This window comes from Sporobolomyces salmoneus (assembly GCF_050403485.1).
Source record: "Sporobolomyces salmoneus JCM6883 DNA, S_salmoneus_JCM6883_v1_ctg34, whole genome shotgun sequence".
Classification (NCBI taxonomy): Eukaryota; Fungi; Basidiomycota; class Microbotryomycetes; order Sporidiobolales; family Sporidiobolaceae; genus Sporobolomyces; species Sporobolomyces salmoneus.
The window spans coordinates 1-17,941 of NW_027481129.1; the positions used below are offsets into that span (position 1 = coordinate 1).

At 52.7% G+C, this 17,941-nt stretch overlaps 7 protein-coding genes across 7 annotated transcripts; 4 read left to right on the top strand and 3 right to left on the bottom strand.

The window, feature by feature from the left end:
• Positions 1-163: 163 nt before the first annotated feature.
• JCM6883_005541 (uncharacterized protein) lies at positions 164-289 on the bottom strand (the record flags this gene model as incomplete). The annotated part of the gene is made up of 1 exon (XM_076633096.1): positions 164-289. A coding segment is annotated over one exon (126 nt), but the record flags the coding sequence as incomplete, so codon positions are not given.
• A 96-nt stretch (positions 290-385) lies between these two features.
• Positions 386-1,063, top strand: HIT1 (Hit1p; the record flags this gene model as incomplete). Its single annotated transcript, XM_076633097.1, has 3 exons — positions 386-419; positions 509-786; positions 860-1,063. The coding sequence occupies 3 exons, from the start codon at positions 386-388 to the stop codon at positions 1,061-1,063; spliced, it is 516 nt and encodes a 171-aa protein (XP_076486852.1).
• Positions 1,064-1,271: 208 nt separating this feature from the next.
• JCM6883_005543 (uncharacterized protein) lies at positions 1,272-4,554 on the bottom strand (the record flags this gene model as incomplete). Its single annotated transcript, XM_076633098.1, has 4 exons — positions 1,272-2,247; positions 2,319-2,760; positions 2,826-3,743; positions 3,813-4,554. 4 exons carry the CDS (start codon positions 4,552-4,554, stop codon positions 1,272-1,274), a joined length of 3,078 nt encoding a protein of 1,025 aa, XP_076486853.1.
• A 758-nt stretch (positions 4,555-5,312) lies between these two features.
• On the top strand, positions 5,313-7,021 carry TAM41 (putative phosphatidate cytidylyltransferase; the record flags this gene model as incomplete). The annotated part of the gene is made up of 5 exons (XM_076633099.1): positions 5,313-5,768; positions 5,837-6,028; positions 6,099-6,191; positions 6,262-6,823; positions 6,894-7,021. The coding sequence occupies 5 exons, from the start codon at positions 5,313-5,315 to the stop codon at positions 7,019-7,021; spliced, it is 1,431 nt and encodes a 476-aa protein (XP_076486854.1).
• A 611-nt stretch (positions 7,022-7,632) lies between these two features.
• Positions 7,633-9,977, top strand: JCM6883_005545 (uncharacterized protein; the record flags this gene model as incomplete). The annotated part of the gene is made up of 4 exons (XM_076633100.1): positions 7,633-8,320; positions 8,419-9,128; positions 9,198-9,785; positions 9,855-9,977. The coding sequence occupies 4 exons, from the start codon at positions 7,633-7,635 to the stop codon at positions 9,975-9,977; spliced, it is 2,109 nt and encodes a 702-aa protein (XP_076486855.1).
• Positions 9,978-11,034: 1,057 nt separating this feature from the next.
• Positions 11,035-15,020, top strand: JCM6883_005546 (uncharacterized protein; the record flags this gene model as incomplete). The annotated part of the gene is made up of 9 exons (XM_076633101.1): positions 11,035-11,290; positions 11,365-11,513; positions 11,571-12,958; positions 13,030-13,184; positions 13,284-13,668; positions 13,735-13,804; positions 13,877-14,526; positions 14,761-14,840; positions 14,917-15,020. 9 exons carry the CDS (start codon positions 11,035-11,037, stop codon positions 15,018-15,020), a joined length of 3,237 nt encoding a protein of 1,078 aa, XP_076486856.1.
• Positions 15,021-16,101: 1,081 nt separating this feature from the next.
• On the bottom strand, positions 16,102-17,520 carry JCM6883_005547 (uncharacterized protein; the record flags this gene model as incomplete). Its single annotated transcript, XM_076633102.1, has 1 exon — positions 16,102-17,520. One exon carries the CDS (start codon positions 17,518-17,520, stop codon positions 16,102-16,104), a length of 1,419 nt encoding a protein of 472 aa, XP_076486857.1.
• Positions 17,521-17,941: the final 421 nt, after the last annotated feature.

Sequence of the window (17,941 nt, forward strand, 5' to 3'; positions counted from 1 at the left end):
AAAACTACGTGCACCAATGGGGGGATCGAGTGCTCGCGCTACATTATTCGATATTGGGTCGTCAGCGTTTTTTTTTTTTTTTTTCCCCCCCCCCCCCCCTCTTGCGTTACGCGCGAATGCCATAGAAGACTCGCTCGTGATGATCGCTGACAGTGTGACTTACCTTGAGTAGAGCTAACGAGCTGATGTGGATCGTTTCGGCATTGTCATTTGTAGGTTGATCTCCTCCTGGAGCCGGTGCTCCTCCTCCTCCTAGTTGTCCGAGCATCTGTCGTAGCTGTGCGTCCATTTCGTGTGTCTTTGGCGAATTGTTGAAGGGAGAGAAGGGATTCGCAAGATCATTCATCTTTCTCTCTCTTCTATTCCCTCATTTCGACTCTTTCCGATGCTTGGTACTGGCAAGAAAGACAGGAGGCAACGTAAGTTACTTGCTCTAATTCTCTGCTTCCGCCGCTTCCCGAAACCTCGTCTTCGGATCTGATCTCCCTCGTCCCCGTGTTGTCTTTAGCTACCAGAGCCGTCGCTGCTTCTTCGGTCGTCGCATCGTCAGAGTACGTTTCGAAACGTATCCGGCGACATTTGAACGATCTCGAACGAACGAACTATACGGAACCTTCGGCGGGGATCTCGAAAATCACAGGCGACGACGACGACGAAGAACCCCGCGACTCTGGATTGGAGTCGAAAGAAGAAGGTGCAGCGAGATCTAGGAAGAAGCAAGGTTCGAAAGCGGTTCGACAATTGTTGTTGTATCGCAAAAACTTGGGTCAATTGATCGACGAATCTGTGAGCTCTCCCTTCTCCTAGCTTGGTGCAGTGTATAGCCGAAACTGACTCCGGTCTGTTACATGCTGAACAGGGTCTACCCGATCCTACATCGTCGGAAAAGGTCACGAATCCTTCATATTTAACGATCGCGAGCGAACCTTCGAAGCGTCCTCCGGTCCAAATGTGCTCCGTCTGCGGCTACAAAGGGAAATACAGTTGCAAAAAATGCGGGAATCGGTACTGCGATTTAGGGTGCCAAGTTACTCATGATGAGTCAAGATGTGAACGTCGCTGAGGCGTTTGCAGGAGAGCGAGGGTGAAGTTTTCGTTTCTAGTTCTACTTCATGTTGTTGTATAAATTCTATTTGACAGTAGCTCAGCTCGAGAGAATAGGTTGCAAAGGATATCGATGTATGTGTACTATGGCTACAGAGGGAATTTGCGATACAGGGAAGCAAAGAAACAGGGAGAAGAAGAAGACGAGAAAAAATCGAGGGCGCGAATCACTCAGTATCCATCTCGATCTCACTCCCACAGTCAACGTCGACAATCCAAACCTTCTTGTCTCGACCGAGGGGTTGATAGATAACCTGCTGGGCTGAAAAGGGAGACTCGGGATCTTGCTCTTCTTCCTCCTCCTCTTCTCCTTCCGCTTCCATTTCCACCTCCGAGTTGGCACCAGGCGAACGGAGTCTAGTGTCCTCGTCGTCTTCTATGTCGGATACAGCAGTGGAAGTTCTTAACAACGAGGGGAAGAGTCGAGACGAAAGCGAGGTTCGGGATGCAGCGTCGGAGGAGAGGGAGGAAGTGATTGATGGAGACGAAGTAGCGGGTGGTGTCAGCGAAGAAGTCGATGACTTGCGAGGATGTTTCTTGTGCTTCTCGACGGTGGTGGAGGTCGGCGTCGAGTCGGAATCCGCAGAGCTCTTTCGCATTGTCGTTACCGGAGCGGAGGACGTGCTCGAATCTTCCTCCATCGCCGCGACCAACCGGAATTTCTCCTCCTCAAGTCCACCGAGGGGTCTGAATTGCGGCGGAGCCCGCTTTCCCAACTTGAGAGCGTCTTCTCCTACTCCGGGTCCCTCTGATCCTTTCAATCGCTGTTCATCTTGCGAGTTGTCGCGCTTCCACGGTCTCCACCACGGGCTATCTCCAGTACGAGAGGCTTCCTCCGCTGCGGCCGACGAGAGAGTCGGAGCAGAGAGAGTGCTCGTCGAAGATGCTTTGACGACGCGATCGAGACGACCACCTTGCGGGAGAGGAGGTCGAGCCTTGATCGATGGATTCGAGGGAGATGTGGTCAACTCGGGGGACGACGAGCGAGAGTAGGATGAAGGATCCGCATTCGAGCTTGAGACGTTCGAGGTAGAAGCGAGAGACGAAAGAGGATTCGGGGATTCGTTGACCGACGGAGACGACATGTCGAGGACCAGTGCCGAGAGTTTCCGACCGTAGACACAACCCGAGTCGAGTCCGACACTGTTTAGAACGCGACAGGGAATGATCAGTTTCTCCCGACAAACACGGAACCTGGACGAGAATCTCCCTACGAGTGTTTCTGCGCCTGCAGTCCTTGACTAGCCCAATGGCCATACACGATTCCAATCGTCTTATCGTTTGCGGTAACCTTTTCGTACTCCGATACTCCATATTCCCAGGCACTCCACCAAGGTCGCTGGTTCCTTGACGCTCGATGAGACTTGCTACTCACTTTCCACTCAGCCGGCGGTCCCTTGATCCTGACCTTTCCGTTTCTGTGAGATTCGCCCGAAGAGGCGGGACGCACGAGGGAGAGAGTCCGAAGGTTTAATAAGGTGAATGGATCTCGGTTCTGTCGCAGAAGAAGGAGGGAACCTCGAAGAGATGCCGCGAGGGAGCGATCCGTTTTCGAATCGGGAACGAAAGAAGCTTCGGATGTCGAGGAGAGAGGCGAAGTCGACAGAGAGGAAGGAAACGGTGAGAAAGATTCTTGCGGAGTTTGGTTCCATGGGACTTAGGGAGTGACGGGGGTCGAAGTCAGCGAGGGAAACGAATGAACTGAAAAACGATGTGCTCACCGATTCCAGCGTGCACGATGAAACTGTTCAATTCTTCCACCCACAAGGTCAACGGCAAGCTCTCGAGGTAAGCCACATCCTCGAGGGAGAGATGTCGAGCGATAACAAAATGCTGACTGCCCCATTCCCAACCGCTTGGGACTTGTATCCCGAGAAGAGAGCGTTCTTGCGTCGTTAAGGAAGGATCGAGATGAGCGTAAAGGGGACCGAGAAGCGTTGTGTTGACTAGATTTGAGGAGGAGGAGGATCCGGTAGATGAAGAAGTTGGACGTGACAATCTGCTGGCGGTGCCGAGCGAAGACGAGCTGGACTTTGTCGAGGGAGATGACAATCGAGCAGGTCTCTGTCCGGAGGGCCGACGACGATCGGTGGGTTGAGTTTTGGCAGAGCTGAGCGAATCTTGCGCCTCCTCGTAGCGATCCGAGTCGCTCGATTCTCCAAGTACGTCCGTTTCACCATTTCCGTCTTCGTTTCTGAACGGCCAATTGAACCAGTCCCGCTTCTCCCTTCGAGGTTCCGGAGTCGTCGTTTTCGTCGCCATGTTTCGGGGATCTTGCGCTCCGCTCCAACTCGACGAATCCTCCCTCGATGGTCTGACTCTCGTCGACGAATCCAATTCTCCCTTGCGAACGTTTGCTTCTTCCTCTCCGGTGTGCGCCTTCGCTCCGACCTCGCCGCTCGTCTGATCGAGGGGTCCTAACGTCTCCATCCAGCTCCTCCATTCGAGAACTTTTTGATCATGATTGCCTCGAACCCCCTTCGCTCCCAACTTTCGCAAGATTCGAATAGTATGCAGAGAGTTTTCGAGCGTCGATTTGGAAAGGATGTCGCCCGTGTGCAAGAGAGTGTCGTGAGACGGCGTGTAATTTATGCCCCGCAGGAGACGGAGAAGAGATCGATAAGTTCCATGCAGATCACCTAGATGTTCAGAAGATTCAGTATTCCCACTTATCTGTCCTGAGCTGAACTTGAACTCGGTGTACTTACCGACTACGATCAGTCGACGAGGTTGGCCCTCGTGGGAGCTCGAGTAAGGAGGAAGCTTCGTGAGTTCAGGGAGAGTTTCGTGCCACCTGTACGCCGACAGATTGCCTTGGTCGACCCGTTCGTTGACTTGAGTCATTCGAGCTCTCGAGAACGACCCGCGTGTGACATTCGATGCTGAAGAAGCGTTGGCGGCTTTCGACGCGAGAAAAGACGCTCGAGAGGGGAGGACCGTTGCGGAGATCGAAGAAGATGATGCCCGAAGTCGTCCTGGCGCTGCGAATAGATCTTCTGAGCCACTCGAATCCGACGAGTTGAGTTTACCAACTGTCGGCGCCGTTTTCCCGTATTGCGCCCAGTCCTTCCAATTCCCCCAAACTTTCTCAGCGTCCCTCTTCTCTATCCAACCTGTTACGAGCGCATAGAGGATGATCGCCGTGCTCGTCAAGACCACCAATAAGAGAAGAATTCGACATTTTGACCGCTGCCTCCCGCCTTTGTTCGACGCTTGACGAGAGTTTAACCGAGGTGACTGCGACAACAGGCCATCTTTCTCTTCCTCCTCCGGCAACAGTTCATCCTCTGGCCTGACGTTGACCGGAACCGACGAGTAAGCTCCCCCTCCTCCTCGTTCCTTGACGTTCGCAGCCGAAGATGAGTACAAGGAGATGTCTTGACCTTCGTTGCCCGGTATCCTCGAATAGTGCAGAGCAGCCGAAGAAGTACGACGATGCAAACCGCTCATCTGGAATTGAGGTCAGCTACAGTACTTGTGAACCGATAGAATCCCGACGAGAGAATGACGTACCGTAGAGCGTAGATCTTAGATTTTACTTCCTTTGGGAGAGTGAGCGAGCGGGAGGAGAAGAGTCGAAGAGTGGAAGAAGGAGAAACAGAGCGGAGCAATGGCAGAGACTGAAGAACGCAATGGAGACCAATTAGGGGTTCATATTGCTGTCGAAAGGGCGAGAGGTGGCAGGCAGGCCGGGAAGAAGAGAGGGAGAGACAACCCCGGAAAAGGAAAGTGAGCGAGCTCCGCGGAATATTTAGGAGTTTGTTTCGTCGCACTTCACTCTGAATTCAACCGCACAGCAGCGGAGCCCGCACAGTGGTGTCGGGATGAAGCCTTTGCGATGGAAACGACTTTAGTTTTTGAGAGAGTTTCGTTGCGTCGGTTCCGGAACTGCTCTCTAATCAGCTTCCTCCAGCTCCATCCTCCATCCGAAACCGACTCACGGACTCACTAATCAGTATCATCCTTTTGCTTGCCTCTCCCGACCACGTATCGTTGCTCGCAGTCTTTCAGCTACAAGTGAGTGACTTTCGGATCTTTCGGAACGCAGTATTCGGGTAGACATCTCGTCAGATCCGTACAGAGGACGCATACGAGCCTCTCCATACCTCAATGTACAGCGACCAGCATACCTGACTGATCGACCGGTTGCTTCGTAGCAGACTCCCCTCTCCACTCTCCACTCATTCTGCTGAAGCCGCCTCGAAACGATGCTACGATTGTCTTCGACCACCCGACTAGCTCTAGTGCATGCGCCAGTACCATTCCGAACTGCCGCTTTCCACTCGAGCCGGTATTCACTCCTCCCCGACACCGAAAATTCGCGACATCCCTCAACTTCGTCTCCTCCCCCGAACCTGACACCGGCTGCTCGTAGACGGCTACAACCAGATCCCGAATTCTCTTCCTCTTCTCCTTCGCCGCCTTCTCTAGGTCCGAACCCCATTTCTCCTCCGCCCGAACAAGCTCGCCTTCCTCCGAAACGAAGAGTTATCACCTCAGTGACAGAACTACCACCTTCATTCGGACGAAATCAGATCATCGAAGTACCGCAAGAGGTGGAAAATGATTTACAAGATGTTTTGAGCGCGTTCAAGAAATCGCCAGTGAGGTTCGCATTCGCCTATGGCTCGGGAGTTTTCCGACAAAAAGGTTACACGGCAGAGGTAAGTGCGAGTCCCAGACCCTTTCATGCGGGAGAATCCTTGCTGAATGCACGAGAGAGAGAAAACAGGACAAACCGCTGTTGGATTTCGTGTTTGCCGTTTCTCATCCATCTCATTGGCATGCGATCAATATGCAGCAACATCCACAACACTACTCTGGTCTGATGAGACTGCTCGGAGCGAACGCAGTAGCTTGGTTACAAGAGAAGGGTTTGGGAGCGGAAGTTTGGTTCAACGTCGAGGTCGAAGTCAATGGCAAGGTCAGTTCCGCTAACTCCTATCGTCCCTCACTCGATTGGAAGCTAAAGATTGGAAGAAAATGGACAATAGACCGTCAAGTATGGGTGTATTTCGGTGGACGCTCTCTGTCGAGACATGTTGGACTGGGAAACGCTTTACATTAGCGGACGAACTCAGAAACCTGTAAGCCCCATCCTCGATTCTCAGTTTCAATCGAGCGTTGCTCACCAGCCGGAGGCCAATCTGTGTTCAGGTGAAGATCCTTCTCGACGACGCAAGGGTTCGATTAGCGAATCAAGTCAACCTCGCATCAGCTCTCCGAACTTCCCTTCTCCTCTTACCCGAGTCATTCACCGAAGTCCAACTTTTCGAAACGATCGCCGGACTATCGTATCAAGGAGATTTCCGAATGAAAGTTGGCGAAAATCCTCACAAGGTTCGAAATATCGTTGCCGCCCAACTACCTTCGTTCCGTTCTCTGTATGGAGGATTACTCAAGAGCTTCTGGAAGAGTGTCCACACGATCGGCGAAGACGGGCACGGCGTGAGGTTGATGAGGCAGGATTTGAGTTCGAGCGTCCGAGCGAGTACGGCTAGTCGTTTGCCAAAGGGGCTCAGGGACAAGGTGCTTGGGCACTACGAGAGGAAATGGAACTTGGAAGGAGCGATCGCCTTGAGCAAAGCGAAGAGCGTGGGCAACAAGGACAAGGCGGAAACGAGTCAAGGGGAGGACGAAGGAAGGATCGATCTAGATCAACAGAAACTGTGGGAGAGGATCGTGGAGGACGACGAATTCAACTCGATTGTCTCGAAGAGTGAGTGTTGCGCCTCCTTCTCGAGTATCGTTGGAACTGAACGAAACTAAGTCGCTTTTCATTTTCGCAGGTATCGGTCAAATCGTCGCTCGACCTACGTTCAACCAATCCCTCAAAGGGATTCTCTCTGCCGGCATCCTTCGCTCCCTTCGATACGTCCTTCCAAAGCTTCGCAAGAAGTTCTCCGCTTCAAGTTAGATTCGCATCGCAGCAAAATTCGACCTTTCCCGCTCCTCCTGTTCCTTTCCAGCTACTTTCGCACTTCTCCCAGCAAACTCCGAGCCATCTTGCACGCAGGAATATTGCGCTCTCGTTACGTTCTACCTCTGACACCCCTCGAAGGGTAAAGTTTTACTTGCAATCACTATCAACGACTCAACTACACTGTTAAAGGTGGGAGAGCTGCCATTCGCATGGGACTTTTGTGCCCACGAATCCTCTCAGATTCCTCTCCCATTCGAGCTACGTCGCAGGGATCGTTGTTCGCAGGAGAGTCTCTCGAACGAACAAAGCAAAGACGAAATTCGTTTACCCCGTTCGAGCGCACAAACCTCCTGTTTGTTTCGTCGTTTGCTGCCTCGCGAGGTTTCCTGCTCCTTTGCTCTTCCTCTACGCCTCTTCCTCTATCTCTCTCTTTCTGACCAACGCGACTCGACGCGAACCAGCCAAAGTTTTCGACAAATAACCACCTCGCTTCTTCCTCCTCCCTCCTTCCCCTACTCCGCCAATCTCACCTACACCTCGGGTGGGTACACTCCTTTGAGAGGAGAGCCACGAGCAACCTCTAGATCGCCATCCCACCTCGGTAGATGAACCGTCCGACTTCTCCCTTTCTCGATCAGGAGAGCCCTGCTTCCTCGCGCAGGGCCTCTTACACCAACCTTCACGACTTCGACCACCAAGCAGAACCACTCCTCCCTGCCTCAAATTCGCAAATCGTACGCCCGCGCGGTTTCTCTCTGTTTCGAACAACAACAACGAGGAAACGGACGAACCTCTTCCTCTTCCTCTGTTTCGTCGGGATCGTGATCGTCAGCGCGAGAGTATGGAAGGATATCGATATCGAGGCATCCTCTCACGGGATAGAGGCTCAATTGAAGGAATGGAGGGAATACTACTGGGCAGCGGAATCGGCGGCACCAGACGGACTCGGCTTGGGATGGGGTGGAACGAAGGATGCAGTAGACGTTCGGGAAGATTCGACGCGAGGGGATCTGCTCCAGGCGGGAGCACAGGAACAGGCGTCGAGTTCGGATTCGGAAAATTCTTCAGCCCTCGAGAACGCGGACCCGACCAGTATAGAGTCTCTCGAAGAAGACCTATCGACTACACAAGCTCACGAGGAAGTGGACGACGACGAGGAGCAGGAGGAGGAGGCGGAGGAGGAGGAGAGCGGTACAGCGACAAAGCTGAACGTGCGACCTGTTACGAGATCTCCTTCAAAGGATCCAAGCGTCAAGTACTTGTCTTTCGAGAACCACTCGGGGTTTCACAATCGTACGTTACATAACTGATTCTCAGGTCGCGAATGCGAAAACGAAACGGCTTGGAACGAGTGATCGCAGCTGAATTTGACCTTCGTTGCGACTCTATAGAACGCAAATCTCTCGTCAACGCTCTCGTGCTCGCTCGGCTCTTGAATCGTACTCTCCTACTCCCACCTGCACGACTCGGGACGCCGCAACCCTGGGGCCCGGGCTTGGACCTCACATGGAGACTGGTCTTCTCGGAGGAGTGCAAGGCGGGAATACAGCAACTCCCGATCGCTCCTCATCCGGATTCCGTTCAAATCTCACAACGTACTCTCTGCGACGATCCGAAGTTATGGACCTACGTGGCATGGGACTGGTTGATCGACCCGAAACTCTTCGCCGGGAGGCAACTCGTCGATCGATGGAACTCTTCTCGAGCTGTCTTCACGGCGAGCTTGAACGATGGAGGTCTAGGGCTCGAACCGGAAGACATTCACGCGTTCGAAGACAACGATAGGAGGTCCTACCAAATCTACGACTCAAGGGACACGCCTACCGATCTCGCTCTCTTCACCTCACGACTCGATTTACAAGACCTTCTCGAAGGAACTCTGGCAGAGAAGCGACTCTTGCAGTTCGGTAGTCTCTTCAGTGGGTCAAGGCTGAATCTGGCGAAGGAGGAGAATCGGCGGGATTACGAGAAAACGTTCAATGGAGTGATTCTCAACAACACGGGATTGGATGCGATCAGTGACGAGGTGAGGGATAGACTCGGGAGCTACATAGCTGTTCATGCTCGTACGGGGAGTCGGGAGCGAAGTAGCGTATTTTGGGTGAGTGTCTCTCGTTTCGCCTTGTCGTCGTCGCGCGCGAGAACGCTGACACGAGATATGGGCCTGTAGAGAGACGCGAATTCAAGAATGACCTCGATCTTTCGCAAGGTTACTCATTCAGTACTCGGTATCAAGGCGAAGGAAGTCGATCGTTTAGTGCGCGAAGTATCGAAGCAAACTAAAAGATCTTTACGGCCTCGACGATCTTTCGTCTCGAATTCTACCTTCCCGCCTACATGGGATGACGACGAGGAAGCTGAAAATGCTGAATCACCTGTTTTCCGACCCCATCTCGTCCCTCGATCCCTCGACCTCACCGCTCGAGCTCACTCCGGTCACCTCGCAAAACCTCTCGCCCCCTCTCTGCACTGCCGTAAACCTCTTTGGCCAGCAAACGACAAGACTCTTTCTCGACTGAATATTCCCTTGTATCTCGCAACCGATTCTCCCTCACCCGCGGAGGAACCGTCACTCAAAATCTTCTACGAATACTTCCCATGCCTGTTCGTACTCAGCGACTTCATCTCCCCGACTCCGGGAGTCAGCGACGAGTCTGTGCCGGCGCTCGAACGACTCGTCAACGGAGACAAGGAATGGATCAGTGATTTCGATGGGTTGAATTTAGCGACGTTTCTTTATCCGTTTCTCGAAGCCGAAGTAAGTCTCGCCTTTCGCTTGCACTTCCTCCCCCGAGTCTCCGACCTGAAACTTGCCTGTCGCTGGTAGATCGCAGCGAGAGGAGTCGAAGTCGTCGGAACAAAAGGCTCCACGTTTTCGAGTTTTGCCTCTGGAATCCTTCACGAGCATTACGACTCTCGAGGATGGCTCGCGCCATGGGACCGTCGATGACAGATCTCGAGGCGGAAGCTGCCTACACTGTAATACTCTCCTGAATCTTTGTTCTTGTTGTGACTTCAGTAGAAATTCGTGGATTACACGATTGGATAACGTCACACACAGAAAGTGACCAAGCACAAATGTAGAGAGGAGAGGAAGAGAGCGGATCGACAGTAAGAAGTAGTTTCCTGTCGATTGAGTACGGTTCCAAATTGCAGATCGTCAACAATCTTTCCCAATCTCGCAATCTCGTTCTCCGAATATACTGTACTGTACTGTATACGTCAAAGTCGCCATCAAAGTCGTCAGAGGGTGCTTGTACAGTACTGTGATCTTCTGCGGGGCGATCTTCAAGAAGGAAAAAGAACTTTCGAAAGTTTCGAAAATTTCGATTCGTCTTTTCGCTCTCCTCCTCCGCGTTGCTGTACGACGATTCCGCACTGCGAGAGAATATGAGGTCAAAGTACGGTCGAGATCCCGGCTGGTCAAGTGTAAACGGATGAGGATTAGTTTGCAGAGACCTGAAAACGAGGAAGAATGTCAAAGCTCTCTCCTTGCAAATCTCTCAGTTCCCTCTCTCTCGATCGACCCGGAGTCGAATCGTTCCCGACGCAAATCGGCAAGATTGCGTCGAATCCGAGAGAAAGGCAAAGGGGGAACAAGTCGATCATGACGAAGCTGGAGAAGGAAGAAGAGACTTCAGTGACGGAGTGCAATTCGGAGAGCTTCGACCAGAATGCAGAACTGATCATACGCTTCGTCTTTCTCAGAGATTCAAGCCGATACGTATATACCGTACCTCCCGACGAGAACGCAAGGAAGAGACATCTCACTCCTAAATTCCCCTTTCCGCCTTCACTTCTCTTCGCTTTTTCCCGTCGACTTTTCAGCTACCTTCTCATCCGTTTTGCGGGTAGGTCCCTCCTCCTCTGTCTCGAGCTCTCCCTGCTATTAGAGGGACTCCCGATGAATCTGAACTGATCATTCTCCCTCTTCTTGATTGTCGAATCTTGGCTCCCTCATCAGCCAACGGCCTCGATACCCGCTGTCCTCTCTCGCTCTCAGTCGCATGAGCTCTCCGGCTCTCGGCTCAGCTGCGCCCTCATCGGATTCAGTCGACTCGACCTCGATCCAACTTCCGATTGCCCGATCGTCTGGAGGAGAAGAAGCAGCAAAAGTTGATCTAGTCGAAGATCAATTGATCAACACGGACTCTCCGGTCAATGCTGGTAGCGGTGGAGGAGTGACTGAACTGCTCCAACGAGCTCTCAGCTTGAAGGAAGGAGAAGAACTCGATGAGACAAAAGATGGAGAACGCACTCCAGGTTCGTCCAACTTTCTCTCCTGAGCAGCCTCGTACTGGACCCGGGTAGCTAACCCATCCCGTTCTCCTCCTCAGGAAGTCACTCGAGAGCGTCGACGGATTTGACCGCTGTTGAACAACTTCGGATCTCTCCTCGCAACAGCTCGACTTCTCCACAACGAGCCGACGAAGAGACGACGACGACTGTTGCTCCCCTTCGACCGCCAGTCAACAGGGCTGACTCGGTGAGCTTCGCGTTCCCCTCTTTCCTTGCCTCACTCGTGATTATCGTTTCTGATTAGACCATTCTCCTCACCCGAAAGAACGCCGACCCTCCTCGATCGCGGAATCAACTGTCTCGCCGGCCTTCGAACCGACCCTATCCGTCACAGCAGCGCGTCAGCCCTCCTTCCGGCTGGCAGGGACCCTCTCCTACTTCTTCGAACGATGGATCAAATTATAATCATTTCTACGCGGCTCTTCCATCGCAACATCCTCACAACAACATCCCTAATACTTCAGGTCCCGGAGCTGGAGGAGGAGGAGGAGGAGGAGGTGGTTATGGACACTCGACGATAACGACGCCTCCTTTTCTCGCTCACTTGCCGCGCCATCCTTCGCAGATCTCCCAAATCTCGGATCAATCGGCTGGTTATTCGACGGGATCGCCTTATTCATCGTCTTCGTCGTCTCCGTGGTATCAGCACTATGCGAGTGCCGTGACGACGCCCTCAAGTCATCCGGCCGCTCTCGAAGGAGGAGGAGGTCTCGGGTACCCAAACGATCCTTCGCCTGACTCGATTTCAGAAGCACTGAGCTCTCAACAGTGTCAGCCCGCCCCGAATCCGTATTCACATTACGATCTTGGGCATCCGAGTTACCCTTCGAACGAATTCGCTGAACCTTCTACGACGACGACAAATTCTTCGGCCGGACCCTATCAACCTGTCTACTTCGCCCCCGCTCCTCAACGAGTCGTCTACACTGCCTCTCCCGGTACTCAGTCGCACTCGGAATCTTATTCGCCCGCTCGTCCTCCCCAGGGCGTGACTCACGCGCCTCGACACCATTCTCAGTCCTCGCAAATGGTCTATCCGATAACTTCCGCTCGCCCTCCAGCTATGGTCTATTCGGAAGTCGTCTCAGGTCCTCATCAACTTCAGCAGCAACATAATTCCAGTTGGCGAGGAGGTCGACATCAGCAGACTTTGGTTCCGAATCAGCAGCAATACGCATCTGCCTACAACCCTTATCCGATGCCGCCTCACTATGCCCCAACGACAACGACCATGGTAGATCATCGCCGGTACTCACAGTACCAACCACCCACGCAGGTCGTGTATCAACATTCTACCCTTCCCTCCGCGGCGAGTCCGCAATCCGCCTTTCCTCCTATCCCTTCTTCCCTTCCCCCTGTCATCCCCCCTCGCCCCTCTGTATCATCACTATACTCTCCGACAAACCTGAATCAGCCGTTCCCGCCGCCTTCCTCTCCACCGAAAATTTACTCCCCACCCATCGAAATCGCTCGAGGTGTCCTTGCTTCTACCCGACTCCGTGAAGCAGCTCAACCATCAGGAAGTATCAAGCCTGTACGAGCTACAAGGAATGAACCGGCTGGTCGATCTGGGCAAGGAGCGAGAAAGGGGAATTTACCGAAACCTCCGGCTCATTCTCCTCACGCACTCTGGTAAGTCCTTCGAGCTTTGAAGCCGTCTGACGTGAAGATGAAACTGACTCTCGGTCGGTTCCCCGAGTCAGGGTTGGAAATGTGCCGTCCGACGCTTCGCACTCCGAGCTTTGGCAATTCTTCGTCACGCGTCCCTCGCCTAGCGCTGTAGGGCTTCTTTCGAGAGACGACATCGATCTCTCCTCGCCGGGTGTCGAATCGATTCATCTCATCGCTCGCTCAAATTGTATGCTTCTTGTTCCTCTGCTTCTCTGCTGCCACTTTCCGCTTCGGCATCCTTTCTTGACCGTTGCGTATTCATCTCGTACATTTCCCTTTTCAACAGGTGCCTTCGTCAACTATGTCTCGAATCTTCATCTGCAGCACGCCATCTCGGTCTCGAATGGTCTTCCGCTTCGACCCAACGATTCTCGCTGCAAGGCTCTTCTCTGTCGAGTCCGGAAGGAGGAGGACGAATCAAAAACGGGAGTCGGCGCTCAACGCATCGGAGGTATCCACAAAGCATTCGTCAAACTGCAGCGTGAGCGCATGAATGAATCAGAAGAGATTCTCCGGCTCAAGATTAAGGAGGAAGGAGCCGAACCGAAAAGCGCTGCCACGAAAGCTTTCGAAGAGCGTCGAGAAAGTTCGAGCAGTGCGTCTGTCGGCACCACGAGCACGACCAGTAGTTTCCTTACGAAGCACTTTGAGAAACGGTGGTTCATCATGAAGTGAGTTCGTTTCATAGCTCTTTTTGATCGGGGCCAAAACTGACTCGTCATCGCTCTGTGTCGCAGGAGTCACGACGAGGCAGATCTCAAATTGTCAGTAGAGAGCGGACTCTGGGCTACTCAACCTCACAACGAGGTAAGTTTGGATTGAGAATCTCTCGCTTCGTTCCGCGCAAGCCCTGACCTGCTCTCAATCTGCTCGGTACAGCCCGTTCTACAACAAGCGTTTCGAACCGCGAAAGAAGTGTTCCTCATCTTCAGCGCGAACGGAAGTGGAGAATGGTTCGGGTTCGCTCGTATGAAAGGTCCCATCTCTTCCGTCGCCTCTCCCAAAGGATCGCGACCGTCTTGGGGATCGTCAGGACAAGCTTCGATCGAAAGTGTCTCGTCGGCGTCCTTGTCCGTTCCTTCTCAGACGATTCAGGAGGACGCCGAAGAACCGACTTCGTTCCCACCTCGACCTCCAGTTCTCTTCTCGCCTTCAGAACATCGACTCGCTCAAGCTTCACCTTCGCTCATTACCCCGACAACTGCCTCTCAATCCCAATCGACGTCTTCGGAACAACGTCACGGTGGATCTTATCCTCTCAAACTTCCGAGCGAGATCGACGCCGAAGCCAAGCGAGAGATGGCGCTCGAACAGGAGCGTATGGCTTTTCTGACTGCGTCAAATCTTCACCTCCCTCCGGAAGTGGCTGAAGCTGCCCGCAAAGCTGCGACGTACGATTCTGGTTCCCTCAAGAAGGCTCGCGAACTCAACGACGAGGTCCCGCCTGGTAGTTTACGAGATGCTATCCTCCGAGTCGACGCTGCGACGAAAGAAGCTTCAGCCGCAAAGGCTTCAAACCGAGATGATGGGTTAGTTTTCGCTCCCTCTGTTTTTCCGGCTTGTGGCTATCATGCCGCGGACTCGCCCCACTGAAACTGACGCGAGATTGTCTTCACCTGCTTCAACAACGTAAACCCGCCCGGTCTGGATCGAGTTCGACATGGGGGACGCCGTTCGCGGTCGAATGGATTAAAGTGTGAGTACCCTCCCTTTCTCACGCAACGGGAGTATCGAAACTGACTTCTGACGCTTTCCTTCGACAGTACTCGACTACCATTCTCGCGCACTCGGCATATTCGAAACAGTTTCAACGGAAATCGTGAGATCAAAGTCAGCCGTGATGGTAAGTAGTTCCTTGCGCCTCGTTCTCCTTTCTCTTTTCTGCCCTTTACTGATACTCTCTTCGACTGAATGAGTAGGTACTGAAGTGGAGCCTACTGCAGGACAGGCCCTCATCGATGAGTTTGATCGATTCGCCGACGATTCGCCCACCAGTCCTCCCGAAATTGCAATCCTTCGCTAACGAGGAGCTCCCTTCGCCTCGATGGCGGCAAATTGAAGCTACCGTATCGCAACGACATGTATCAACAAGCAAAATCCCTCACTTCCTACGCCTTAAAAGAGACAATCACTCAGATAAACTCGAAGTAGAATATTCGTTAGAATCTCATCTCCTCTCTCTTCTCTTATTGTATCTCGTCTCTTCTCTCGACTCCTCTCGACTCAATGTATGGAAAGTGTTCAACTTTCCTTCTCCTTTCCCCTTCCTATCGTCGCTCCCTCTCCTCCCCTCCCTCCTCTTTCTCCTCTTCCTCCCTTATCAAATACCCCTTTCTACTTGATACCCCGATATACGCACTTAGGATACCCCGAAACACGAAGTTATGCTCCTCTTATTCGACGTTACGTGATCGGACTGCGCTAGAGATGTTGTGGGAAAGATCGGCCGCGTCTTTGCAGCTCAGCGACAGCTGCAGAACGGTACATTCTCGCCCCAGTCTCCGAATCTGGCTCACTCTGATCGATATAGCTGGTTGAGCTCTGGAGCGTCGGCTAGTAGTGAGGACTGCCCGCAAGCTGGAGGCCTCGAAGCAGCTGCGAGTGAACAACAGTGAAACCAACGAACTCCTCCGATTTTGCCTCAAATTTGATCTCTGCAGATCTCCTTTCACGGATACTCGCACTTGATGCTCTGCTCTCCGGAAGGGAATTGTGACGCTGTTGAACTGGGCGAAGTTATCTCTGGAATCTCATCGACGGCAGAACACGAGGGTTCAAACTCAATTCAAGCGATCTTCTGACGGCTCGCTGGCTTAATAGGGCTAGAACGCTGGTACTCGCTTGTAGCTGAGGGCACTGAAGGGATCAGACCATTGATCGAGAGTGGAGAAACTGAATTCGAAAGAGACAACGTAAAAAGCCTGTTATTCATGGCGCATCTGTTTCTCTGGACGAGTCAGCAGACAAGTCAAGAATGGCAAGAAAGAGGTGAAGAGCACGTACACCTTTGTTCAACCGTACTTTCAAGCCACCAATTTCGCTTCGTCCGTAGCCTCCACCGCTCGCTTTCTTCTTCCTCGAGTTTGACGTTTCCGTTTCTGCCTTCAGTCTTTCAACCTGAGTCCGTACACACGACACCAATCCATATTTTCGATTCCCTCAATCCCGCCAACTTTGTCTTCAAACCATTCGAGATTCTTTCGGTCGAACTCTCCCGCGAGATCAAATTCGATTCGATTGATGTCGACGAGTCCGTGTTTCTGAGCGAGAGAAAGGGCGTATTCCAAAGGAGCGACTCGGTTGTTGAAGTAGAAGTCTCCGACCGCGCGGTTGTAGCACTCGACGATTGCGAGGTGAAAATTTTCGGTGATTTCGACAAGGTTACTTTTGACCACTAGACCGGCTTCTCGCGCCCTTTTCTCGGCTTTGACCACTCGAGGCAAGACGTCCGAGATGCGACCCTTCCACGGAAGACAAAGGTCATCCATTTGGGCGAGATGAGTGACGTTTTTGAGGAGGGAAAGAGAGCCGTGAAGAGGAGGTTTGCCCGGACGGTTCGATTCTTCTTCTGCAGCTGGAAAGTCGAAGCCCTCGTACTCTGTCATGTAATTGTATCTGAACGTGAGCGAGCGAAGGTGAGGAATAAGAGCGAGACCGTCGAGAAGTTTTTCGAGGTTTGGATCCTGTTCGTAGTAAGTGAGGCTGAGAGAAGTGAGGTTCGGGAGCTGAAGGATTTGAGTCGGAAGGTTCTCAGAGAAGAAGGGTGGGTCGAGCTGGAGATGGCGGAGGTTCGAGAATCGCGGGAGGAAGTGGTCGATCATCTCGGCGCGTGGGAGGACGTCATCAGTTTCGAGCTTGAGAGAATGAAGGCTTTGATTGAGGACGTCGAGGACGGGAAGAAGAGGTTCGTCGTTGTTTACGAGAAACCCAAGGGAAGAGATAGACGCCGAAGGGAAGAATTGGAAAAGTTTGGAAGAAGCCGTCAAAGACTGGACGGCACAGACGTCGAGTCGAAGCACTTGACGAGCGGGCACGCAGCCTTCGTTTTCCTCATCTTCGATTCGGGATACTTCGACGAAACGGAGGGTTGGAATTTGACTCAAGCCAGTAACAATCGAGGACGTGAGCGTGACATTCGGGAAGCGACAGATGCGAAGGGAGGGGAGCAGTTCCGGTTGACTCAAGAGCCTGAGAGAGCTCGTCAAGTCGTATGCGTTGAATACGAGTTCGACCAAATTCGGGAAATGACGCAAGAGCTGTTGGCTGTCGAGAGTCGGATCGATGAAGCGGGAGCTCCATACTAGTTTTTGCACGTGCTGACCTTTGTGTGGTTGAGTGTCGAGCGTTTGAACGATTTGAGAGAACTTTCGTGAACGGTTCGGGATGATTCGTTGATAGATCGCTCGTTCTTGCGAGGGTAGAAGCGCTTTTGAGATCGGATGAGTCGTCAACTCTGAAGTCGAAGCTGCGAGTTCAAAGATGGAATCGAGGAGTTCGCTAGGCAAACGAGAGAGGGGATCCATCTCGACCTGTCCTCGCAAGCGGAGTGAGGTTAGCTTCAGATCCCCGGACCGCCTGTGCGAAGCTTTCCCACCTTTTCGATTGACTCGGCGTCTGGCAAAACACCTGATCGTCCTTCAATCGTCTCTTGGTCGAACTGGGAGATCAAAGAGGAAAGCAACGGAGTATAAGCAATAGGCTGCCGCAAGGAGGGGCTGAATAGCATAAGGACGTACCTTTAGGCTCATTGACTGATTCTATGGCAGTCTCGATGTCGTCTCGTTGCGGGTGAGAAGAGTTGAATGACGAGTCGCTCCGAAGTCGAGATACGAACAATCTGGGACTACTGTCGATGCTGTGAGTGTTTAGGACTTGATTTGGCTGTCTGTAGTAAGCTCTCTCGAGAGGTTGGTGAAGGGTAGAGGATGAAAAGAGGATCTCGCA